This window comes from Anser brachyrhynchus (genome assembly GCF_964034855.1).
Source record: "Anser brachyrhynchus genome assembly, chromosome: 15".
NCBI classification, from domain to species: domain Eukaryota; kingdom Metazoa; phylum Chordata; class Aves; order Anseriformes; family Anatidae; genus Anser; species Anser brachyrhynchus.
Window position 1 is genome coordinate 16,449,174 of NC_137733.1, and position 25,196 is coordinate 16,474,369.

Consider the following 25,196-nt stretch of genomic DNA (forward strand, 5'->3'; position numbering starts at 1 on the left):
CAGCTCTATGGGAGCAGCGGGATTTCTTTATCCTATAGAGATGTATGGGGAAAAAACCCTACCAAAAGGAGCTGGCAGCTCACCAGAGGACCCAGCCATCACACTGCTGGGTGCCCCAGCCTGACAAAAGGCCATTTCCAGCTGAGAAAGTCACCTCCTGAAGACGCCACGTAGCCAGACCATGAAATATCACTGTATTTGCAGGGGAAATACTGCTGTAGCCAAAGCTGATGGCGCGGGAGCGCGTCCAGCTGCAGCCCAGAGATGTAGTGGGACCTTCAGTACGGTGCCTGGGGACCCTGGTGGGGCATTACGGGGCATCTACAGCCCAGACAGCTTCAGGACAAGGCGGGCTTGGTGCTGGGAAGGCAGCAAAGTCCCCACGGGTCTCCCAGAGCCACAACTTGTGGGAGAGCCCGTGGTGCCTCTGCCTCTCCCAGACGAAGCAAGGCTGGCACAGGGTCAGGCTCAGACCCCACTGTCAGCCCCTTGTTAGCAGCCCCCCTCATCCCCCCGCCGTTATTTCTGCCTGTCTGCAGCGTCAGCCCGCACGGCGAGCGGCTGCTGACTGGCCGGGGGTACCTCGACAACTGCTTACCTGCTCTTTATGAGCTTAATAACTCAGTGGAACCATAATTATGTGTTCATTGCCGATCTCATTTAGAGTTAATTACATGCCAGATAGATGTATCTCTAATGTGCTTGGAAGCATCCCAAAGAAGGCTCTCAGCAGCCATCGATCTGCACACGAGCACAGGTACTCCTTCTGCCGGGTGTTTCAGCACCCGGAGCTCGTCGCAGGTCTGCACCTCCGGCATCACCCCTTTTGGTCGGGACGGGGGGAGATGCAGCAAGAATTTGGCTCCAGGCAGCCCCAAACCCACCACTTCTGGAAGCAACTTGGGCAGGATGGGAGGGCTGGATCCCATCCGGGCACCTCCGTGCCATAAAATACCAGCAAAACTTGCGGTTTTGGGCGGTAGAGGTGGAGGGCTGTGCCCTCACCACCTGCAAAATCAGCCCGCGAGCGCGCAGAGCTGCTCTCCGTCAAGCAAAGTTTGCTCACGCCAAGCCCCAGCTGGTGAGCCCCGCACCGCTGTGCCCAGCCTCTGCGGGAACCGGCTTTTTTCAAGCAAATCAGTTCACAAGTTTCCTCTTTTTTGAAAAATAAATAATTAAATAAATAAACGTTGCAGTGGGGGTTGTTTTGCTGTTCGTCTTGAAACAAAGTGTCACAAGGTGCAGATGGCCACATTTTACGAGTCTATGAAACTCTGGCATGCCCGCTGCTAATTCCTTGCCCAGGTGGGGGGTAGCTTTCATTTGGCTCTAATTCAGCCAAATTTTCAGTGGCCAAACAGAGAGGAAGGTGTGGGACCAACAACGGCAACATCTGGAGCAGAGCCGAGCCATAACGAAACATGAAGCTTTAAAGAAACGTCTCAAATGCATCGAGGAGAAAAAGCAGCGTTGGAAGGATTCCCCGCTGCCAGCGAGGGGGCAGGCAGCCTCCCAGGTGTCGTTCTGGGGTACACGTGTGCAGCCTTTGGAGACGGGCAAAAAAACAGCATGGTGAAGGGGGAGGCAGCAGTAACCACTGCATTAAACCCTGGCGGTTGCACCCCCAGACCCAGCAAAACACTACGGGCAACACAGATTGCAGAGCTTAATTTGAGAAAACCTAAACTTTGGTAGTTTTTCAGTAGTAGCAGAAGAAGCCAACTGAAACTTTGGGTCAGAAACCTGACTTTTAGCCCCCGCTTTTAGCCCCTGGCAATACAGAGCCCTTTTCCCAAGAAGCCACCTCAAGAGTGTTTCAGCCCTGCACGCGGGCAACGCGTTCTCTTTGTCCGTTTTCATCGCTTATTCCAGCCTTAATTCTGTAAACCCCCTACGACAGCAAAATGCTTTACCATTAAGAACAGCTAATGAACACCTAATGAATCAGGTAATGAACACAACGATCTCATACCCTCGTTCCCCTCAATAGCCACATGCATCATGCGCATCCGGAATTGCAGCTGCAGAAATCAAAGCCCGGGCAGTCGGCGGGTGGTGCCTGAGCCATGAGCCAAGGGGAGAGCTCCGGGTGGGCACCCAGGGACCCACCTCGCTGGTAACATTTTGGGTGTCACCTGGGAGTGACAAGAAGCTAACGGAGAGGCATTTCAGGGAGCCCTGCTGCCCGCTGGGTGCAGAGGACACGGGTCCCCGTGGACTGCCCTGCCCGGTGGGCGAGGGACGGTGCCGTGCGTCTCTCCTCATCTGCGGCGCACATGCTGGAGCAATCGGCGGGGGGGAGGGCTGGAAAGGCTCCAAATAAAAGAGGGCGCAGGGTACGCCTGCGCTCCCGCTGCCCCGGGCTGCAATACCTTTCACACCAATAAAGTGCAGGTGCTGGGGGATTGCGTGCGCCTGCCTGCGCGCCTCAGTAGCGTTTGGATCGTGCCTCCGGTGCCCGGCCCCCTCCCGCCTCACACATGGCGAGAAAAGGCTTGGAAAAGGCTCTGTTCAGAGACAAAAGCCTCTCGGCGAGGATCCCCTTTCCTGGTGACAGTGGGCATCTGGTTCCTATAGCGCAGGCACCCACATGTGCTGCCTGACCCCACAGGCCCCCTCTCCCCTCCCCGCGACGCAGGTTAGCGCGCGGCGCTTCGCGGCCCCGCTGGGAAGGAGCGGGGCTTTGTCTGGAGCCGGGCCGACGACAGGAGCTTTCAGGGAAATCACCCGGGCCCTGGCGTGTCTGGGAGAAATGGAGCCGGGCTGGAGCTGCCGGTAACCTGAGGCTCGTCGGAGTGAGCGAGTGGGGGCAGCAGGGGGGCTCCGCTCCGCAGGCACCCGCGGGAGCACGGGACCGCTGGAACAGCATCGCCCTGTGCGGGCTCCTGGTATCGACCAGTATCCCATGGCAGGCTGCAAAGTGTTACCCGAATATCTGGGTGCTCCCCTGAGGAGGGACTCACGTTGGAGGGGGTGCAGGAGCATCCCTGAGCAGCTCGTTACTGCCTGCGGCTGATGGCACAATGCAGCCCGTGGGTGCAAAAGGGCCAGCGGCTGCACCGCCACCCTCCCTGCAGCACACAGCCATGCACGGCCCTGCCCTGAGTCTCCCCCATCACCCCACTCTCACCTCCTGAGCATGGCTAAAAAAATACAAGAGAACCTAAAATCTGAAATGCTGGCAGTGGGTTTTAGCATCACACCATGGGAAGAAGTCCGGACACACGGCTGGCCGGCACCCCCTCCCCTGCGCCTGGGGCTGGGTCCCTGCAGCGGCACCAGGAGGGGACTGGAGCAGTCCAGCACTGGGAGAAGTGTGTCTCTGTGCTGCTTCTGCATCCCGGGCTGCCATTGCGGGGCCAGAGAGCAGGACAGATGGGACACACAGCCCAGGGCAGGGGTGAGCTGCCTGGTGAGCTGGTGAGGTCTTTGCTCAGCTCTGATACCAGCCCCATGACCCAGGGCTGAGCAAGCAGTGGTGCAGGGGATCATCCAGCTCAGCATCGCAGCTGGCTCCAAGGCATCCCAGAGCAGTGAAATCAAACTCAAAACACCGCTGGGATGGTCACTGGCCAGGCAAGAAGGAGCCATCTCCAAGGCCTCTGCAGAATCTCCGTGCTCCATATCACTACACAGCAGGAGATGGGTGGAGATTTCAAGGTGTTGGGTGGGAACAGACCCGATGATCCCTAAACCCTGGGGCAGAGGGACAGTTCTTCTCCCCAGGCATCAACAGCAGCGCCCACAGGGTAGCACTGACCTGCCCGAGCACTGCAGGGACCAGAGGACACCCCAGAGCGGGGAGCCCCGGCACGGGGCCAAGCCCCAGCCCCTCTCGGCCGCCCCCGCAGCAGGGCCAGCCCGTGGGAGCCGCCATCCCCGGGCTCATGTGGATGCCCCCTGGTCATTTTTAACCTCAGATCTTTGGCATTATTAACAACATACGTGTGGGGCTCGCTTACCCTATGGGATAACATCTGGGGGTTATTCATCACGGCCACCGCAGGCTGCAGCCCCCCGCGCTCCCCGCGGAGTGGGATGGGTCACATCTGAACACCAAGCCGCTTGATGTGGAGTCATTAGCATGCACAGACTTCCAGCCCAATTACTTGACAGATGAAATCAAGATCCGTTGGCCTTATTGTTTGCATCTGGAGGGCCGCATCCGCGCACACTCCTCCTTCCTCCGGCCCGGCCTCGCTCCCAGCCTGCACCGGCGCTCGCTTCATCTGGATGTCGTTTAACGCCGCTCCGCACATGGGAACGTACCGAACGCACCGTAATAACGTCAGCCCGACACAATGGCAATTATCCACAGCACCTTCAGAGAAGAAAAAATACCCCACGGCCTGGCCCTTCCTCCTCTGCCCCTTCCTCCTGGCGGCACATCTCGCCGGAGGAGCTTTGCTCCGTTGGTGAGCACACGACAAAGCCACGGTGGATCAGGTCGTGGCCGTCCACAGCTCGAGCTTCGCAGCCAAGCTGCTGCTGTTCTGCCGATGGATTTTACACAGAGGAACAATTCGACCTCATTTCTACCCATTAACACAATCAACAGCGTTGAGCTTGCTGTAAAAGAAAACCCTAATGGTGCATCGGAACTATGTGAGGCGCTGAAGGCAGCAGGCAGGTGTGGGAGCATGGGGAGCACCCATCAGCACGCCAGCTCAAGCAGAAAGCCCCAAATCCCGGTAATTATGGCCCAGAAATGCTGGTGTGGGGCTGGGATCGCCAGCACCCTTTGCACCTTGCTTCAGCTGCACCCCCAGGGCCTCTCCTTGTGCTGTTAATTGGACAAGAAAGATTAATTCTTGTCACGTATTTTCCTCCCGTGCTTTGCTGCTCTGGAGGGCCAATGCTTTGGGGAGGGAGTCCCTGTGTGGCTGCGGGACGGGAACCTGCGGGATGGGAACCTGCAGTCCCTGCGGGATGGGAACCTGCGGGATGGGAACCTGCAGTCCCTGCGGGATGGGAACCTGCAGTCCCTGCGGGGCAGTCCTCGCCCCTCCGGGTGACAAACCATCCTGCTGGCACCCAGGGGCCCGCCAGCACACAGCACGTTGCTGCGGGGACAGCTGTGGCTGCCTGGCCCTGCGTTCAGACACCAGGAAATGGCGTGCCGCAGGGGGCTCGGGGTGGAAAAAGCACAGAGTGTGGGCAGGAGGGCGGGGAGGGACGGCGGGAAGCGGATGCGCAGAGGCGTGGGGCTCCGGATGGCTCCCGTGGGGCTGGGGAAGCAGCGACAGCCCCGGCTGCTGTAGGGCACATCGGGAGCCACCTGGCACCGTCCCCGGTGGAGGAGTCGGTGACCCCGGCACGGTGCCTGTCCGGTCCCAGGGCCAGCACGGAGCCGCAGCGGGGACGAGCGGCTGTGCTGGAGGCAGCACCGAGCGGCAGGAGGAATTCGGATTTCTTTTTTCCCCTGTAACCCATCTGTGCTTAATTTCTTTGGGGGTTTCACTCCAAATTCTTCAGATTCTATGGCAAATGCTTTGCGGTGCTTGGTTCGGCTCGCCTCCGTGGCTGCCTGGCTCGGGGCTGCCTGCAGGCAAAGCAGAGGGAAGGGAAAGCACCGACCCTGCAAATCCCCCGACACAAGCCCGATACCCAGCCAGCACCTCCAGCAGCAGCCCAGAGGCAGCGAGAGCCTTTACTGGGGCTGTGGCAGCAGGGGACAACACGGCAAGGGGCCACATGTGGCTGGGGACCACGTGGCGCATCACCGCCCCCAGCTCCACTTCCAGCCCCCCCATCCATCCCTGCACGCTGTGCTCCACGCAGGGAGCAGAGGAACCCAAACCCTTGCTGATCTCTGCAGACACCTGGAACAAGCAGCGCCCATCCTGCCCGGGGGACGAGGCACAGCCCTGCTCCTGCTGCGCGCCCCGTCACCTCCCGCAGACCAGAGCTATGGAAACAGGAGGCGGCTGGAGGCAGATGTCAGCCTTGCGAGAGCGCTGATGGGAGGTGTTTCTGTTTGCTCCTATCATTTGTAGCAACAAATCACTTGTTTTGTCCTAATTTTGCAATTACAGACTGGTAGCTCTGGGCTACAGGCACATGCAAATGCCTCAGTCTGGGGAGCAGAGCTGTGCAACGCGCACCGCCCTCGTAGGGAGCGGCAGCGTGGCAGCGCACACCACAGTCACTGCTAATTAGCCGCTAATTTTACAGACTTCTTTATGGCTCTGCAGTCATTTACCCTTCCCAGTGGGCTGGAGCCCTGAAGCCAGAGCTGCCAGCAGGGCACCGGTGTGGCTCTGCCACGTCTCCCCAGGGACAGCGCAGCCACAGCGCTGGGGCGGGGACGGGCGCCAGCCCCAGCCCCATCCCCAGGCACCGGGGACAGCCAGGGAAAAATTCCTGAGCCCGGTGGAAGCCAAGCGTAGGGTGGCCACAGCTCCCACGGGCACTGCCCTGCCTTGGGGAAAGGGATCGGGAAGCACTTATCTCTGCTGCTGTGCAAAGGAGAAATTCAGATCCTGCACAACACCAGGTAAAAACGATCCCGCGCCAGGAGACCAGCCCACGCCCACATACAGGTTCAATCTAGGCACAGTTGTGAAGGTTTAAGTGGTGTCTTGGCCTGACGTGGGCTGTCTGCAAGAGTAAGTTTCCTCCCCAGAGCATACATCCAAACCTCTGTTTTGATAAGTATCAGGATACCGTGCTGGCCTCAAATGGAGAAATTAAACGAATACCTTGCATATTTTGGCGACTCACGCACGTGAGCAGCTGTAATTGAAGACACGACCTGTCTCGCCCTTCAGCATGTATTGGCAAATGACAGCTTCTCATTACTTTCCTCTGTTTCATCTATACCCAGGCAGAGATGTTCATCTAAACCCAGCTAAAACCTGCACCCTGGATGGGATGGGGGCACAGGGCTGCACGCCTTCCTGGGCAGCTGCTCCCACGCAGAGCAAGCTCCAGTTACCCAGGATCGATACCAATCACGGGTCTGGGGATTGGATTTTTGCATTTTCATTGCCCCCCAGATGCCGTTTGCAGCAGTTCCTTCCTTACAGTGTGGCGGAGCAGGAGCAGTGCATCGTGCCGTGCCCGCTTATTGCACCTCCGCGCTGCGCGGGGGCTGCGCAGGAAGAGCGGACAACCTCCAGCGTTGCATCTGAGGAGCCATCAGTTAAATGAGCTATTTTAATTAAGTGCAATCTAAGTTATGCGGTAATGTCAGGAGGGATGATAGAAAACACTCCACTTGGCCTAGTGAGCAGAGGAGGATGTACTTCATGAGCTTCATTAGCCCCTGACCCACCACCGACCTCGCCCCGTGTGCACGTTTGCACACTCGCGTGCACGCTGCGCCCACAAGCCCCACTCGGCTCAAGGCAGACCCCGCTCAAAAAAGAGCCAGCCACCCCATTTCTGCCCCACCGTCCGAGGTGGGCGGGCAGGAAGCACCACGGTCGGGGTTAACTCGTCTGGACGGGCAGCAGGGAGCATGCTGTGCCGGGACGGACGGACAGACGGACACGGGACGTGGCTACGAGAAGCAGGGCAGCAGCTCACCTGCTCCGGCGCTGCCGAGCGCTTCCCGAGCACTTCATCCCCCGTCGGAGCCTAGATGCTGCGCCTGCCAGAGCCGGTGGCTTAGATTAATCTGAGCTTAACTGGTTTGATCTCTTACTTTGAATTTTATGGCTGCGAGGTTTTTAAAGCTCGGAGAAGTTAATTTCCAGCAGAACTGTCGTGCTGCTGGCAGGCACCGCCGTGGCCATAAAATACCATCCCCGACTCAAGACGTCAGAGGGGGAACAAAGATAGACCGTGATGCAGAAAAGATGCACACATTTAAAATAATCTCCTAAGAACGCAGCACAGCCCTGAAGACACATGTCTGCAGCTCTCTCCCGAGCTGATCGTTTCCTCTTTAAATAGCCTGCGCCGCTTATTCCTCCTGGTGGCTTTCCAGTCTCTATTTCGCATCCAACGCTGGTGCAGTTTACTGCCTCCGTATTCCAGCGGCCCGGGGGAAGACCCCTCGATGGGCGCCCACTCGGAGGTGGCCCCTGCACCCGGAGCAAGCGCCCGCGGCCCTGGAGATGATGTGGGGTTTGCAGAAATTCTTGGCAGTCCTCCCACAGCTTCCCCTCTCCTGAAATTAAAGGATAGAGCTGCAGCAAGCCCTCCATCTAAATTAAAACGAGCTATATTTACTGTTCATACTAATTGAATTATATTAACTCCAAGCTAGATGATAAGCAGAGCCGTCCCTCGCAGTTCCTGGTCTTAATATGTTTTGCATTCAGACAAATGCACACCAGTGTGCCACCGTGTTCAAAGCAGAGGAATTTGGTCCTGGGCTATTTTCCTGCTGCTTTGACAAGGTTGACCGGGAACTTGTTTTTTTTTCCTTTCTTTTTTTTTTTTTTCTGTGGGCTTGATTGCACAATGCAAAAGTGTTGGTGAGTCCAGTGCAAGCCCTGCAAACCCCTGCGGGGTGGCACAGCCCCTGCCCCAGTGCCGTCCCCGATGTCCCTGCCAGGGAAAGGCGGCACACGGCCAGGAAGGGAGGGATGCTGCTGTCCCCATCCCACAGCAACCCCCAAAGCTGGGGCAGAGCACCACAAACTGACAGGACAGAGATACCAGGGGGAAAAGGAAACATGCTATCAGCCTAATGCCATCAAGATGAAAGTAATTCGAAAAACTTGGTCAGGAGGCTTCAATAAGACCCAAGGACCCTGCCAAGAGTCACACTTCCTATATTGAAGTGCATAAAAGCTAGACATGTAAAACACGGAGAAAGCACTGTCAGGGTAGGCCAGTGCCAGCCAGCAAATATGTAACAGTGGGAACATGAAATATTAATCACTGGTGCATAAAACAATAGGAAAAACCTGCCTTTTCAGGCAGCCATCAATCCTCGCTCAGCAGGGAACATCAAGAGACGCTAATACCATGCAGGTTCTGCTTAAATATTTGCCTTCCTTAATGCTCACGCAAGAAGCATTTGCTTTGAAGTTGAAAATAGACTGTAAATGTCTTTTGTGTGAGATGAAACATGATAAGACATGAAACTAGGAGGCTAAACTGTAGTTAATCACGGTGGTTTTACAAGCAACAAATCATTACCACAGACAGTGAAGCGCAGCGCTTAGAAGCGCACGCCGCATGGCCGGGCAGAGGGGAGAGCCCGGCGTGGGCATCGCCGGCTCTGGGGCACGGCACAGCCGGGGCACGGCACAGCCGGGGCACCCGAAATGCCACGGGAGCCCTGTGCCCCCGGGGGGGACACCCAACCCCTGTCCTGCTGCGTCCAAGGTGTCTCCACGGGTCCCCAGTGCCGCCGATGTCCGGCGTGCCCCGCAAAGCGGCACGAGCGTGGCTGCCTTCACGTTTTCAGGCAAAAGTCAAATTTCTCAGTGGGCCGAGGTCACTGGGGGGCTTGGGATCTGCTGCTGAAAGCGGCGGCCGTGGGGCTGTGCCGGACCCTGCAGAAGGGGGAGGTTTGCTCCAAGCTCCCCCCAGCAGTGCTGGAGCGATGCTGGCGCATCCCAGAGCAGCTTTGCTGGGCGCCTTGGGGAGGGTTCCTCCGGCAGCTCCATGCAGGGGCACAGGATGCCCACAGCTCCCCTGCACCCCCACGGCCCCGCTGTGAGCCGGGAGGGACGTGGCACGGCCCGGGCAGACTCTGGGGGAGACCCATGTGGGGAAAGGCACCCCCGAGAAACCGGGATGCGCTTGGGATGCGGAGGGAGCCCAGGGATCTTTGGGTGCTCCGTGGGAAGAAGCAAGCAGAGGCGGAGGCACAGGACCGGGCAGGATGAGCGGCAGCCCCATCGCCGCATCCTGGCACAGCCGGCAGCACGCGCAGCATCCCGGGACAGGTATTTCACACATCAAAAATGCGGATTATGATTAGAAGCGATGTGCACTTGGGAGCGTGAGATAAGACCCCAAAGCAAGCGTATAAGTATGGCTGATTAACAAATAAACACTCGCTAATTGCCTTAAAAAGTCAGATCTCAGCAGCCAGGGAAGAAGAAAAAATGATTTAAATTTTCCTTGGGCTAAACATTTTTCCGTCGAGCTCAGACTCGCTCCGAGTGTTTCCAGTCATTATCTCCCTAATTAACGCGCGCCGCAAACTGAAAACAAATTTCCTCACCTCGTGGCTTGGGAAGGTTCACTGGGATTAAGCAAACTCCACGAAATAGGTCAGCGATTCCCTCCCACCAGGCGAGCGACGGCTGCCGGGTGGGAGGCAGCCCGGAATAAAGATAGATGAAGTTATTATCGGCAAACGAAGTGAAATAAGCCTTTAATTTTCCCCAGCTGTTGCTGGATGTGCCCTATTGACAGGTGTGCTCTTGGGATGGGCGCTGGCAGGCGAGCTGGGGGGGGGCACCTTGGCTCCTTACAGCCCCCTGCGTGCCAGGGAAACCAGCGGGGTGCGTGGGTTTGTTTTTTTTTTTAATTTCCCATAACTTTATTTTCTGCAGTTGACACCAAACCAGCTCCAGCCCTCGCTGCAGTTTTACGGCCCCGCAAGGAATTGGAACAATTCCTTTTAAATGAAGTGGTGTTCCTAAGTGCCTGCAGAGCGCGGTACCCAGTGGGCTGGGACCCTGCAAAGGGTCAGGATTGCAGGGGCAACCCGAACCCGGCCTTGGCCCCCTCAGCAGCACTGAGCCCCTTCACCTGGTAGTGGCCAAATTGAAATAAAACTGAAAATTTAAGGTTAAAGAAACCCGTTGCAGGTGGAGGGCTCCCTGGGCAGCCTCCTTGTTCTTCCTGTGGCACTTGCTCGAAAGAATAACGGTAATTAGAGCTTCCTAATGCCTCCAGGTCATCTTCTTTTTCCTCGCGTAACGTAATTTCTATAGGGCTTGTCGTCTTTATTAGGAGAATTAATCTGAATCTCGCTGTGCCCTGGCCGCTCAGCTTTCCACCGGAGCCACGCTGAGGAGGGTCAAAGAGGCAAGTCCACCTCATGTCATGCAAATAAAAAATTAAAAAATTAAAAAGCGAGGTCAGCTGGAGGCTACGGGGGAGGAAATTAATGATTTTTTAAACAACCAGGGAAGTTTACGTCGGCCTGCTAACGTAATTCAATTTCTGCCTTCAGAGCCCTTTATGTCATTAAACCCACGTCGCCAATACGGGGCCTCTTTTGCCCAACTAAGCAAAATCTTCTTATTAAGCCAGAATTGACATTAGCGCAATAATAAAATTAGGATTAATGGCGGGGGAAGGGCTGCTCCAGGCCAGCCGTGCAGGCAGGGACGGCCGGCGCTGATCCCCTCGCTGCGGGGCCGGGGGACCCGCGGTGCCCGGAGGAGGTGGGGAGGCCTGGGGGGAACCTGTCCCTGGTGGGCCGCGTCCTGCACCCACAGCACCGTGCCTGAAGCCTTCGAGCCTCCCCTGACAGGCTCTGCGGCATCAGCAGCTCCAGACAGAGGTCGGGAAAGCATCTCATCCCCGGGACGGCATCCTGGGCTTTTTATTTATTTATTTATTTATTATTTATTTATTTATTTATTATTTTTCCCCCCTTTTCTCCTCTTTTTTTCCTTCCCCCCCCCTTTTTCCCTTTTTTCCCTTTTTTCCTTTCCCACGCTTTTTCCCTTTTTTCCCTTCCCCCCTTTTTCCCTTTTTTTCCATGTTTTCCCTTTTTTTCCTTTTTTCCCATTTTTCTCCTTTTTTCCCCATTTTTTCCTTTTTTTATTTTTTCCCCTTTTCCCCTTTTTTTCTCTTTTCTCCCTTTTTCCCCTTTTTCCCCTTTTTTTCTCTTTTCTCCCTTTTTCCCCTTTTTCCCCTTTTTTTCTTTATCCCTTTTTCCCCTTTTTCCCCTTTTTTTCTTTCTCCCTTTTTCCCCTTTTTCCCCTTTTTTTCTCTTTTCTCCCTTTTTCCCCTTTTTTCCCTTTTTCCCCTTTTTCTCCCTTCCCCCTTTTTCCCCTTTTTTCCTTTTTTCTCCCTTTCCCCCTTTTTCCCCCTTTTTCCTTTTTTCTCCCTTTCCCCCTTTTTCCCCCTTTTTCCTTTTTTCTCCCTTTCCCCCTTTTTCCCCTTTTTTCCCATTTTTTCCCTTTTTTCCCCTTTCTTTTTCTCCTTTTTCTCCTTTTTTCCCCTTTTTTCTCCTTTTTTCCCCTTTTTTCCCATTTTTTCCCTTTTTTCCCCTTTCTTTTTCTCCTTTTTCCCCTTTTTCCCCTTTTCCCCTTTTTTCCCCTTTTTTCTCATTTTTTCCTTTTCTCCTTCCCTCCCCCCCCCTTTTTTCCCCCTTTCGGCCCGGGGCGCCTTTCCTCCTGCTTGCCGGAGGGGAACGCGCCGCCGCCCTCTGCTCGCGCCCCGCGCCCCGCGGGAGGCCCCGGGGGAAGCCGCCGGGCCGGGAGCCAGCCTTCAGCAGAGCCTTGGGAACACCGCGGGCACCCTCCCGCGGCCGCGCCACGAACTGCAGGCAATCCGAATTGCCGGCAATCCGAATTACAGGGGGGTGTCCCCCCCCCCCCGTCCCCTCCCGGTGGCACCTGGGCCCTGGGAGAAGGCCCCAGCCCTGCCTCGGGGGCACCAGGCTGAAGGCACAGCAGCGGATCGGGGGGATTAATTAGCTGAAAAGTGGCTTGGAACTCAGGCCGGGATCTCATTAGCAATTAGTGTAACGGAGCCGGTCAGGCGCTGGGTCCGCCTGGGGACAACCGGGCAGGAGGCAGCACCGGGGGGGGACAAGGGGTCCAGCAAAGCCCAGCTCAGCCTTCAGCCTCCATGAAGCCGGGAAGGGACCTTTGGGGAGCCGGGGACAGCAGAGCTGCCACCAACAACTGTGGCTTCCAGCCTCACGTATGGCTTCTTACAGGGAAACTGCTGAGACACTGCTAAAACTCACCCCTTCTTCCCAGAACTCCCTGCCACAGGCCATGATTTACCAAGAACACGCTGAAACAGCCTAAAAGCGCCTGCAGTTGAGCTGAAATGGTGATTTAAGGATAAAGAAAACCTTCCGCGGTTAAAGTTTTGACCCTCACAAAGCCCGAAGACTTCCAATGCATCCGCATCCTCCCACCCAAAACCCAGGGTAAGACACAAACCCACCCCAGCCTCAAGGGGCACACCCCGGCTGCGGACCCCGCAGCAGGCCGGCTGCCCGGCTGCTCCGTGCTGCACCTCGGCCACCAGCCCTGCACCCCTGGGACACCGGGGGCAACCCATTCCCAGGTCGCTGCCAGGCCTCCAGAGGGGCCAAGCTCTGCCCACACGTGTCCGTGCTTCGCTCGTGTCCCGGGCCTGCCTTACCCGGAGCCTCCCCATCCTTGGGACCACCTCCAAGAAATCCCCCAGAGAGGAAGCCTAGGGTGGGCTCCCCAGGCACCAGCAGAAATGCTTTTAAAAGACAAAATAAGGCGGCTATTTCTCTGACACAGTGAATCAATGGTTTATTTTCAGTGTTCGAAGAGGTACGAGATGAGCAGTGAGCTCCAGGGAACGAGCTGGCACATTGCACTTGTGGCCGGTGCCGTTCCCTCTAGCCCAAGAGGCCTGAGGAGGCACAAAGCACGTGGATAAAAGCCCCCAAAGTGCCCTGAGCGCAGCCGAACCGTAACGCTGCGGCGTGGCTGCACCACCCCGCTCACGTGCTGCACCAGTTACACCACTAGACCCATGGGTCAAAGGTTTGCTGTACCCAGAAACCCTGCTGTATCGATTCCAAAGAGGAGGATTTGGTTTCTGGGCAGTGAGCAAAGTGGGACAGTGAGGGAAGGCCACAAATCAGACCCTGAATTAAAGAGAAATCAGTGTCAGAGCCCTTCTGAGTGCAGAGAGAACGCAAACGTGACTACTAAAGCCTGAGTTGTGCAAGGTGCAGTCGGTGAGCCTGGTTCTGGCCTCCCTTACAGCAGCGTAAAGCAAGGAGGAACCGTTAACACCACGAGGGTTACAACACAGTAATAACAGGTCTGCCGCGAGGCAGAGCCAGAGCCAGGCCCAGAGGACACAGCAAATGCAGAACCACCGCTGCTGCCTGCAAGGTGGGTCAAGGGGTGAAACACCTGGGTGTTGTCCAGCAGGGTCATAAGAACATCCTTGCCCCAGCATCCTGGAAGGGTTTACAGAGGGCAATTCATACCATGATCCCAGCCCAGAATAGCACCAGAGATTAACCCAGGCTCTGCTCCCCGCTAATCCAGCACCGCCCCCCCCCCCCCCCGAGATGTCAGCGGAGCGGCTCTGGGTGGCAGCGGTGGCAAGGCAGAGCCTGCCCGTCTTGGCCACGGCGCTGAGGCAGCCCCGGCTCTGCTGGTCACCAGCAGAACTGCCCCAGCGGAGTAGGGCTGCAGGCACGCGTGCTGCTGCGGTGGGCAAAGCAGAAAGGACTCAGCGGCAGCTGCTGGCAGAGGCAGGGATGTCTGGGGGAAGAGATGGTCGGGGAGGGGGAAAGGGAAGGTAAAATGAAGAGCTGCAGCCTTCAGCTCAATCTGTGCAAAATAACCTCAGGCACGGGTCATACAACCCGGCCCCCAGCAAGTGCAGTGCAGCCACAGCCCCCCCTCCCCTCCCAGCTCCCTCCCAGCACCCAGAATGGGAACGCCTCGGAGCATGGAGCCGGCCCGGGGGAACCAGGAGCTTTGTCGGGGGGCCTCTTGCTCCCAGTGCACCCCAAGATGTGAACACAGGATCAGCCCCCAGCAGCATGTCGTGTAGAGCAGCTCGCTTACTTCTCCTTTGGGTCCTTGTCTGCTTTGCCTGGAAGAGGGGGAGGAAAGAAATCAGAGCCCTTATGTCTTCCTCCAGACCCCCCAGCCCAGTTTATAGTTACTTTGCTACACACAGCTCGTGCTTCACAAGCATCGCAGTCGGATAATCAGAAGAGCAAGACACGGCTGGGGTGCTGCCCCGAGGTCAGACACAGCCTCCCAAAGCCTTTTTCTGACATTGGGGAAGCAAACTACACAATAACCACAGGAGAAAGAAGAATTGGCCTTCCCCTACCATAAAGTAGAGGCAACGTTCAGACTTCACACGTGACTACTGTGGGGAACGAGCCAGCAAGCTCAGCGCCATCCTGCCCTGGCTCTGCACTGCCAGCAGAAAGCCTCCACGGTTCAGCTGCTCCCCTGACACACGGGGACCTGGGGCACCTCCAGCACGCCCCACGTTCCACCGTGCAAGTTCAGAGAGCCCCCAGAGCCCCCCGAGAGCCACCCACAGACCAGGCTGAGGCGTGTGGGATTTGCTGGGGGCCTGGGTGGCTCCGGGCTTACCACATCCCTCACCGTGCAGCCAGGCTGGCAGCGGCCCCCAAATAACCACGAGGACGGAGCCAGCCCGGTGAGGCGCAGCCCTTACCTTTCGGGATAAATTTCAGCGAGCTGCTGAATATTCAGAAACGGGACTGCCCCCTCTTGGGCCCATCATTGAGGAACTCGTGGCCCAGCCCGTTGCCGCACTTGCCACAGGACACCTGGCAACACAAGGAGGGGGTCACAAGGGGCCCTTCTCAGCACGGGCCCTGCTATGAGAAAGGGGCTTTTTTTGCCCCTTCCCGAGAGTTTCGTAACCGTCACCTTGAAGGCCCCGGGGCGCTCCTTGCGCTTGGCCACGCTGTCCTCGTGGATGGTCTCGGTGAAGGCCGGCCAGGGCGAGGAGTGCTCGTACTTGGCGCGGCTGGAGAACAGCTCGTAGCCGCACCGGGCGCACGTGTAGATGCCTGGGGGGGTGGATGGCAGGGGGGGTGCTCAGCGCTGAGACTCCCGAGCAGCCCCGGGGCCGTGTCAGCTGCCCCGGGACACCCGCGCACTTGGGCTCTACCCCTCGGTGCAGCCGACAGCACAGGGCCGGGCACCGAGAGGGAGCTTTGGGCTCACCCCCGGCCCAGCACCCCCGGACCCTCCAGCCTCCCCCCGACCCGAAGCGGAACCTCCTCGCCCCCCTGGGGCTCGCCCCCAGCCCAGCCCCGCAGGATGGAGCCCCCCGGCCGCGCCGTACCCCCCCGAATCCCTTTACAGGCGGCCCCCCGGACCCCTCCGGCCTCCCCCCGGCCCGCAGCGGGACCCCCCCGGCCCCCCAGGTCGCCCCCGGCCGCGCTCACCCGGCTCGAAGTGGTCGCGGAACGCCTCGCCCCCCAAGAAGGTGCAGAACGACATGGCGGAACCCCCTCCGCCGCCCCGCCCGCCGCCCCGCCCACTGCCACACCCACTGCCCCGCCCCTGACCACGCCCCCTGACCACGCCCCTCCCGGTGCCCCGCCCACCGCCCCGCCCCCTGACGCCCCGCCCCCTTGCCCCGCCCCGCCTCAGGCCCCGCCCCCTCCGCCCGCCCCGTGCCGTTGCAGCCGCCGCGGAGCCCCGGGGCCACCGTGGGGGGGGGGTCCCACCGGAGGGGGGGGTCTCCCCCGGTGCCCGCCGCTCCCCCCGCCCCGTCCCGCGGTGTTGGGGTTTTTTGGGGCCGCCCCGGTGCTGCGGGCCCGGCCCCGTTCCCAGGCGTGCTCCCGAGCCCGGCCCCCAGCCCCCCCCCTCGGGGCCGCGAAGCCCCGGGAGAGGGGAGGGGGCGGCTCCTGCCGGGGCTCCGCCGCACCGGCCCCGGGCGGGCTCAGGACGTGGGTCCCGGCTGTGCACCCCCCCCCCGCACCGCCCGCGCCGCACCGGGGCCGGCTGAGCCGAACGGAGCCGGCCCCGAGACCGGCCCCGGGGCGGAGCTCGGCGGGGCGGAGCGGGGCCCGGCGCGGTCCTGCGGATGCTCCGGCACCGGGAGCGGGGCGAGCTCCGGCTCCGCACCGGGCACCCAGACCCCGCACCGGGACCAGAGCCGAGCCCTCACCTCCGGCACCGGCCCCGCCACCGGCATCAGCCCTTCGGTACCGGCACCGGCGCTGCCCCCCGCCCGCCCCCTCTGCCGGCACCGGCCCCGATCTCCCCCGGTACCGGCACCAGCCCGGCCCCCCGGCCCCAGGACCGACCCTTCCCGGCAGTCCGGGCCAGGTACGGGCGCTGCGGGAGCGGGGCCCCGCAGGGAGCGGCCGGGGGCAGCCCCGGTGCCCGGAGCGGTGCCGGAGGCCGGGCAGCGATCGGCACGGGGCTGGGGGCTGGGGGCTCCCCCGTGCGATGGGGCTCGGCGAGCGGCTCCGGGGAGGGCTTGGGCCAGAGCGGAGGAGACGGGGGTCAGGGGGACGGGGGGACAGGCACCCCCGGGGAGCCCTGCACGCTGCCGGAGGGGTGCGGGACACGCTGCGGGCACCACGGGGCAGAAAGCGGGGGGTCGCCGTGGGCTGCAGGCTCAGCGGGGACGGTGGTCCGTCCCGCCACCCCAGGAGCGGGGGGGCGAAGGGACACCCAGGTTCCAGCAGCCCCTGTGGGGACCGTCCCTGCTGGGCCTGGGTCTGTGGGGTTGGCGTGGAGAGGGGGTGTGGGATGTGAGCTGTGACCCCCCGTGGGGTACGTGGAGCGCGGGGGCTCCCGGAGAAGGAGGCGGCGGCGGCCCGGCGTGCTGCAAGGTAACGGCTTTGCTGTGAAGGTGAACCGCAGGCAGCGGGAGCCAGCCGGCTCCTTGGCAGGCCCGGGGGGGGCGATGAGCTTCTCCTTCAGGAACACCAGGCAGCACCACGAGGCTCTTTGCCACTCGCTTCACCCGAGGACTCCGGGACGACGCAGGCTGCGGGCTCTCGCTCAGATCGCGCCTTCCTCGGTGCGAGAGCGGAAAAAAAAGCTGGGGCCCTTCAGGCACACGTGGGTGACCGTCCCACGGAGCTGCAGGAGTCCCGAGGCCCGGAGCGGAGCGCTTAGAGGGGCTCCGGTCCCTCCTGCCGGCGACACGTCCACGTCCCGCAGCCCGGAGCAGAGCCCGGGGCTGCTGTCGGGGGGGCTGCAGCTGCCCGGCACGTGGAGCCCCCCGCGCCGGGCCACTGCTCCTGCCCTCTGGATGCTGCCGTTTTAAATTAGGTCAGGCGTGCGTCGCGGGCTCAGCCGCGCTCCCGCTCGAGCCCAGGGGATTGATGGCTCGTGGCAGGCGCAGGGAGGACGAGCCTGGGGCTGGGGCGGCGGGGAGCCGAGGGCGCTCCGTGGGGCTGTGCGGGGAGCGGGCGCCGTGTGGCCGTGAAGGTGCCTCTCCTGATCCGCCGAGACCAAACGAGTGGGGCACCAGGGAGGGCTCCCAGCAGGCTGACCCACCGCGTACACGTTCCAGGCGCAGGTTTTCAGCCAGCCTAAAGCAGGCAGGCTCCGGGAGCAGCCGCGGCAGCCCCCGGGACCCTGCGTGGCGGCAGCATCGCCCACCCAGCCCCTGTTCTGCTAGCTGAAGCCTTTTCAGGAGGTGAAGCCGTGCCTGCACTAAAAGCTCTCGGTTTTTGCCTAGAAGCAGTCTGCGTTTGTCAGATGGCGGTACGCAGAAAATTTATGTCCTTAGGTTGCAGTGAGACTTTCTTCAAAGCCCTGCGCTCCTTAATCACAGGATAATGCAGGGAGCTCTCCAGCTACAGCACTCGTAACCACAGCAATTTGGTTTCTGTAGCGGTATGTTGTGAAGATAATTAGACGAGGGATTTCCAACTTGTTTGGCTGGGTGATAAAAACCTCTCTGAGAGGAGGCAGAGCTCTGCCACAATCCCCGCTAGCGGTGCCAGCCCGCCTCCAGCAGCCACCGGCAGCTCTCATTAGCTGCAGAGGGCTGCTGGAGATTAATTTTTCAATTAACTCTCCTTGTTTTTACATCAAAAGCAAACACCATTTTGGCAATGGCCCACCTGGGAGGGTGTAGGTATCATTCGTTGGCGGGAGCCAGCGCCGGGCAGCGAAGCACGGCAGGAGCACTTTTGCTGCCTTGTGTGAAGGGGGTGTTCAATGGGAAGGTGCTGGGGGACACCGCCCTGTCCAGGCTGCGCTTGTGTCTCCTTCTGCACCACGTCAAGTCAGGATCCTGCACCTGAGCCAGGAAGAGAGAAATGAGAAGACTCCGAAGCTGTCTCCAGAGACACGTCTAGGCTCAATATTTGCTTTCTGAGCACTGAGCTGAGACCCTCACCGGGGCTGCCCCGCACGGAGCCCCCAGTGCTCTGTCTCAGGGTGGCCCCGCTGTGGCACCCACAGGGTCTGTCCCCCCGCTCCGCACCCCGCCGGCCACCCCCGCTCCCCAGAGGTGGCTGCGTCTCAGCAGCGTACGCGTAGCCCCCGCTGTACTTGCTGTCCCTGCCAGATGAAAACTCCCATATAAACCCAGGCTATTATTATCTCAGTCTTCCACTCTGCTAATGGTCTCTCAGGAAACAGACTTTTTCTTTTCCCTTTTCTTTTTTTTTTTTTTTTTTAATTTTAAGCTTTTAAAACCCAGGAATACCGGAGCAGAGGTAACCAAACACCAGGCACGGCGCAGTGGAGCACCGAGCCCGTGCCACGCGCAGGGGAGCTGCTGAGCCCCTGAGCCAACGGGGCCACAGATCAGCACCGGGGCTTTCTGGTAGGCACGGCCATGGCTGGGGGGGGGCACGGACAGCACTGGGGACAGCTGTGGCACTGGGGACGGCTGTGGCACTGAGCCACCAGGCTCAGGGTGCGTTGGGGGTGCCGGAGCCCTGGGTGGTGCCAGCCTGGTGCTGGGTTTGCCGAGTAAATGCGAGGAGCGCGCCCTTGAGAGGGGGCAGATCCTGCCTGAGCATCGCTGCAGGTGAGGGAAGGTGCTCCCCAGCACCGCTCCCCGTGGGCTGCCAGCCCCAGGACCTGCTGTGATCTCTCCCTTCCCCCCCCAGACCGGGGCATCCCCCCAGATTATTTGGGGTTAACAGTTGGCGCGTGTAAATCAGGAGCAAAGCAAAAGCCGCGAAGCATGAGATTACATAAATGGAGCTGGAGGCAGCTGCGACGCAGCCTGTAATTAATTCGTGATAGGAAAGTGCTTTGAAGATCCCGGGTGAGGCGCATCCCAGGCACGAGGCAGCCCAAGGGGCAGCACCCACCTGCAGCCGGGACCTGCTCAGCCCCGCTCCTGCCGTGGGGATGCTGTGAGAGGAGGGGTGGGGGTGGAGGACGAGCTCCCCGTGCTCAGCCCCATGTTCTGGGTGCTGGGCTCGGCCCCACAATGGTCCTGAGAGCCTGGCCTGCAGCTGCCATCCTTCCTCCTGACACCACGCACATGCTCAGGGGTTCAGGCAGCCCCGCGCCTGTCGCTGTGCCTCGACGTGGCACCAGGCTGAGCTGCTCCCTCCCGTTCCCTCGGCAGCACCGGCACCGCCGGCGATGCGCGCGATGGCAGAGCAGGCTGTGGCAGCAGCGGACGCCTCCCCAACCCTGGCACCATCCCCAGGCTCTCCTTGGCACAGGGACACCGATGGGATGAAGTCTCATCCCGCCAGCACCAGGGAGGACAGCGGCTGCGGGATCGTTTTCCCCATGGACGGGGACACGAAGCTTCTCCCTTCGCCCCAGCCCGCGGGGATGCTCCTGGCCGACATCCCGCGGGGACCGCAGCCACGGCTGAGCCTGGCCAAATCCCGCACGGCCCCGTCCTCGCCCAGCGTCTCCCCGTCGGAGAGCCGCGCCGCCCTGCTCCGGCTGCGGGAGGCCAAGCTGGAGGACACCAAGAGGAGGCTGTCGGAGGCCGTGCAGGAGCCCCTCAGCCGGCTGAGCCGGCTCATGGCCGAGGAGAGCAGCCCCACGGCACGGGGGAAGGCAGGGGGCAGCCCCGGGCGAGGGGAGCCGGGGGGCCGAGGGGCTGGGGGCCGCCGGGTGCGGGACTGGAGCCCCTGGGAGCCCAGCCTGAACTGCCGCTACGAGATCTGCTCCTACGGGGACGTCATCCAGGTGGTGGAGGTCGTGCAGCAGGAGGCCGAGCCCCCGGAGCAGCCGCCAGCAGCCCGGCCGGGGGGGTCGGTGCCGAGCAGGGCCCTGGCCTGCGTCGCGCTCCTCGCCTACGGCTACTTGGTCCTGCCGCTGCCGCCCTACGCCGCCGGCCTCTGCCTGGGGCTCACCTGCGGGCTGCTGCTGGGCTTCCTCGCCGTCCTGCTCCTCCTGCTGAAGCCTCCGCCACCGCGGGGCCGCCTGCGCCCTGAGCTGCTCCCGGGGGGCCCGCGGGGAGCCCATGGCCTCCAGGTAGGAGAGGGACGGCCACGGGCACTGGGTGCTGCGGGCTGGGTGCTAGGAGCCGAGTGCTGGGGTTGCCCAAACCTGCACAGCACCACGGAGCAGCCAGATCCTCTCCCCTCCAGGGCTGGCTGAACCAGCTGCACGTCTACGACCCCGAGCTCTACCACCCATCGCTCACGCACTCGGTGCTGGCCACTCTGGATGGGGCCACCCTCAAGCTCTCCTACCCCAAGAACAACATCCCACGCCGGGCCACCTTCGCGGAGGAAATCCTCGATGCCACCTTCATCGGCCATCGCTGCTACGACATGACCGATGCCAAGGTGACTGCGGAGCTGCCCCTGGGACTGGGGGGCTCTCCCCTCGCAAGGACCCCCAGCGCCTCACGGCCACTCTCGGTGTTGCAGGTCTTCCTCTGCCCCCCCTGCCTAGCCCGAAAGCGGCTGTGGAACAAGAAATACCCCATCTGCATCCTCTTCCCGGACCGCGCAGACACGGAGCACAGGAGCAGTGATGAACATGGCACAGAGCTGCAGGGGGACGAAGGGACGAAGAAGCCGCAGGTGCCCATCCAGGACGTCCCGGGGGACTGCAGGGAAAGGTGCCTGTACCTCTTCGGACGGACGGGGAGGGAGAAGGAGGAGTGGTACCAGCACCTCCTGCGAGCCTGCCACGGGACCCCGAGCAGCAGCCGTGGTGAAGCCAGGCCAGGTGAGATGCGGCCACTGCTCCGCACCGGCACCGAGCCAGGGCTGGGAGCTGCCCCGTTGCAGGAGGACAGGCTCTGGGTAGGCAGCGGGGAGCGAGGTGGAGGAGCTGGGACAGGGCTCACCAGCCTAGAGTTTGTGCAGCAGCAGGGGGAGCCTGGAGGATCCCCTTTCTCTGGCAGAGGGTGGGCGGCACGTCACCGCGCGTGCATTGTGGCTGGGCACCATGTCACCCCTCGCCGCAGCCAGCCCGGTCATGTCCCCGTGTCCCCAGGGATGGGACCAGCTCCACAGAGCGCTGCCAGCAGCAGTGGAGGGAGCACCGAGGACATCCCCTCTGCCGTCAGACCCAAGGACCTGGCTGGAAATGTCCGACAGAAGATTTTTCTGGATTACAGCACCTACATGGCCCGATTCGTGCCAGCAGAGGCGGGGGGCAGCCCGGAGCAGAGCCCCCCTCACAGCGTGCTGAGCAGCCCCATGCCCGTGAAGGTGAGTGGGGCAGATCCAGCCCTCGGAGCCGGCCAGGCTGAGCAGAGGCCATGAACCACAAGCGCTGGTGCCTCCCGGCCCCGTTGTTCATCTCCTCCCTCCCAGCACCACGGTTTGAGCGGCCGAGCCGCGGTGCTGGGGAGCAGAGCCCCAGCCTGCAGGTCCCACCCTGCTCCAGGCGCTCGTGGCTTCTCCCCATCCGCAGCTCGGCGAGGACGCGGCCGGGCGCGGCGAGGGGTGCACGGCCTGGGTGAACGCGCTGGTGGGGCGCATCTTCTGGGACTTCCTCCAGGAGCGGTACTGGGCCGAGCAGGTGGCCAGCAAGATCCAGAAGAAGTTAAGCAAGATCAAGGTGAGAAGCACGAACGGCCCTGGTGTCACGGGAGATGGCAGCACCAAGAAGCGCCCCGTCCTGTCCCGACGGTGGGTGCCAGGCTGTGGTGACGATCCCCGTGTGGTTTCCTTCCATCAGCTCCCGTATTTCATGAACGAGCTGACGCTGACGGAGCTGGACATGGGCACGTCCATCCCCTCCATCCTCAGCACCTCCAAGCCCACCATCAACGACCGAGGTACGAACCCTGCAGCCTTGCAGAGCGGCAGGGATGCCAGGGCTGGCTCCACAGCAGCTGTTACTGAGGTCCCAGCCCCGTCCCCAAAGCAGGGAGGTTTCGGTGGGCACGTGAGCAGCCCTCAGCCCCTGTGGCACTGACAGGGGCTCGCCCCTTCCCTCCCCGGCAGGGCTCTGGGTGGACACAGAGGTCACCTACAGCGGCTCCTTGCAGATGACCCTTGAGACGAAGATGAACCTCTGCAAGCTGGGGAAGGAGGGTGCTGCAGAGGACAGCGGCCCGGTGGAGGCAGGAGGAGAGGGGTAAGGTGACCGTGCATGGCTGGGTGGCATCCGCATCCTCCCACCTGAGCGAGGCGAGAGGGTGCTGGTGCCAGGGCACCCACTGATGCAGCCCGGGGCTCACAGGGCCAGGCCTCGGCTGATCCTGCTGGCAGACAGCGACGCAGAGTCGTCCAGCGCCGGCTCCTCCGACGAGGAGGACATCGCTGCTGCAGAGTCCGCAGGAGCCCTGGGAGAGCGGGTGCCCCCGCCTGGCACCGAGGGGTGAGGGGCTGCTCGGGGCCGGGGGCAGAAAGGGAGGTGCTGGGGGAGGCACAGGCAGGGGCCCTGGTGCTTCGTGGCAGCCCTTGGCAAGGGTGTCCCACCCCTGGGGGGTGCTGGTGGCAGGTGGCGGGGGGCGCCGAGCCCCAGCACGGCTCCGGGTCTCACCCTGTGGCTTACTTTAAGCCCACCCTTACTTTAGCCACGTCAGCGGGAACAGCACAGGCCGGAAGATCCTGCGCTTTGTGGATAAGATCGCCAAGTCCAAGTACTTCCAGAAGGCCACCGAAAACGAGTTCATCAAAAAGAAGATCGAGGAAGTTTCCAACACGCCGCTGCTGCTGACGGTGGAGGTGCAGGAGCTGGCGGGCACCTTGGCCGTGAACGTGCCTCCGCCGCCGACGGACCGCGTCTGGTACCTGCCCTCCTTCCTCCCGGGGGGGTCCACAAGCTGGCCACGGGGGCTGTGCCACGTGCATGGGACGTGATGCTTGATGCTTTCTGCTGCTGTCCTCTCCCCTCGCAGGTACAGCTTCCGTGTCCCACCCCAGCTGGAGCTGAAGGTGCGCCCCAAGCTGGGTGAGCGGGAGGTGACGTTCCTCCATGTCACCGAGTGGATCGAGAAGAAGCTGCAGCATGAATTTCAGGTGCCTGTCCCAAAGGGCTGGGTTTGTTAAAGGGCTGAGCAAACCCTGCTGGTTTATTTTCTGCTTCTCACCTTTGAGATCTCTGGTCAAAGAACAGAAGGTTCCCCATAGATGTTCAGGTACCCAAATGCCCCTAGAGAGTAACCCCTTTGAATATCCTCAAGGCACTTGTCACTGCCCTCTGCCACAACCACTCCTGAAGCCCTCCATACAGGTGAGCTGCCCAAAGATAAACTGCTCCTGCTTGTTCCTACCCAGAGATATCCGGAGCTGGTAATTCTCTAGGGCGAGGCATGGTCAGTGCTGCTGAGGGGATGGGGGCCCAGGACCTGTGCTCAGCCCTGATCTCTGCCCCAAGCTCCTGTGGCTCCTGCCACGGCCACTTCCAGGCCAGAGCATCAGCACTCAGGTAGTGGAACTTAAAACTATTTTCTTGTTTTTCTGGATTCCTCTTTACAGAAAATTTTGGTGATGCCGAACATGGATGATCTCATCATTCCCATCATGAACTCCGGCCTGGACCCTCAGCCACCCGCTGGGGAGCTGCCCAGGGACCTACCGGCCAGGGGAGAGAGGAGGCTCTGACGTGCAGCCCATGGGCAGGGCAGAGACACTGCACAGGGCTCGGAGACCTTGCTGGGACGCAGAGTTAGCTGGGGCCTGGCCACTGATAGCACCCAGTGCGACACCGTGGGGTCTGGGCTTCTTGGTTCATCTCATCCTCAACATCCTGCTCCTGCACAGATGAGCCGCCTCCTTCAATATTGCAAGCACATGTTTGGAGCTGAACCAGACCCCGGGGAAAGGGGTTTGCTGGAGACCCAAGAACTTCATGTACCTCCCACCAGCATCTCAGAACTCCTCCTGGCCAAGGGGGCAGCTCCAGACCAGCAGAGGGCCGGGTTTTCCCCTGCCTGCTTCCCAAAGAGGGTGCAGGATGCAAAGACAGCTTCCACATTCAAGGAGTTGTGATCACCACCGACCCAAGGCATCACAACTCCAGGACACATCACACCCTTCCCGCTGGCAGCTGGGCTGCAAGGAAAACATGGGCGGGAAACGAGTCCAAAACCTGAATAAACCCATCACTGCCCAGTCTTACCTAGCAGCCATCTTATTGCACACACGTTCCCATGGCTGGATGGATGCCACATGTGGGGTTCCTGGAGAGAGAAAGCCATGGATCGTGCCTCCAGCTTGGCAGGAGAAGTGC

The 25,196-nt window shown here is 60.9% G+C and overlaps 2 protein-coding genes across 12 annotated transcripts; one reads left to right on the plus strand and one right to left on the minus strand.

The window, feature by feature from the left end:
* Nucleotides 1-13,365: 13,365 nt before the first annotated feature.
* MSRB1 (methionine sulfoxide reductase B1) lies at nucleotides 13,366-16,200 on the minus strand. Its single transcript, XM_080556849.1, has 4 exons — nucleotides 16,046-16,200; nucleotides 15,522-15,664; nucleotides 15,304-15,418; nucleotides 13,366-14,700 (listed from the first exon to the last, which is right to left on the minus strand). The coding sequence occupies exons 1-4, from the start codon at nucleotides 16,098-16,100 to the stop codon at nucleotides 14,669-14,671; spliced, it is 345 nt and encodes a 114-aa protein (XP_080412975.1). The 5' UTR covers nucleotides 16,101-16,200; the 3' UTR covers nucleotides 13,366-14,668.
* A 68-nt stretch (nucleotides 16,201-16,268) lies between these two features.
* Nucleotides 16,269-25,079, plus strand: LOC308178335 (testis-expressed protein 2-like). Of its 11 annotated transcripts, none has more exons than XM_080556852.1 (13): nucleotides 16,269-16,934; nucleotides 19,262-19,401; nucleotides 20,161-21,029; nucleotides 21,146-21,346; nucleotides 21,431-21,734; nucleotides 22,005-22,222; nucleotides 22,428-22,574; nucleotides 22,695-22,794; nucleotides 22,964-23,096; nucleotides 23,202-23,339; nucleotides 23,539-23,751; nucleotides 23,863-23,983; nucleotides 24,443-25,079. In XM_080556852.1, the coding sequence occupies exons 3-13, from the start codon at nucleotides 20,178-20,180 to the stop codon at nucleotides 24,566-24,568; spliced, it is 2,553 nt and encodes an 850-aa protein (XP_080412978.1). In that variant the 5' UTR covers nucleotides 16,269-16,934; nucleotides 19,262-19,401; nucleotides 20,161-20,177; the 3' UTR covers nucleotides 24,569-25,079. The 11 variants fall into 11 exon arrangements, with proteins under 11 accessions (XP_080412978.1, XP_080412979.1, XP_080412982.1 ...); XM_080556858.1 differs by lacking the exon at nucleotides 16,269-16,934 and adding exons at nucleotides 17,138-18,261; nucleotides 18,355-18,461 and having other exon boundaries at nucleotides 19,276-19,401; nucleotides 21,431-22,222; XM_080556853.1 differs by having other exon boundaries at nucleotides 17,467-19,401; nucleotides 21,431-22,222.
* The last annotated feature ends 117 nt before the right edge of the window (nucleotides 25,080-25,196 follow it).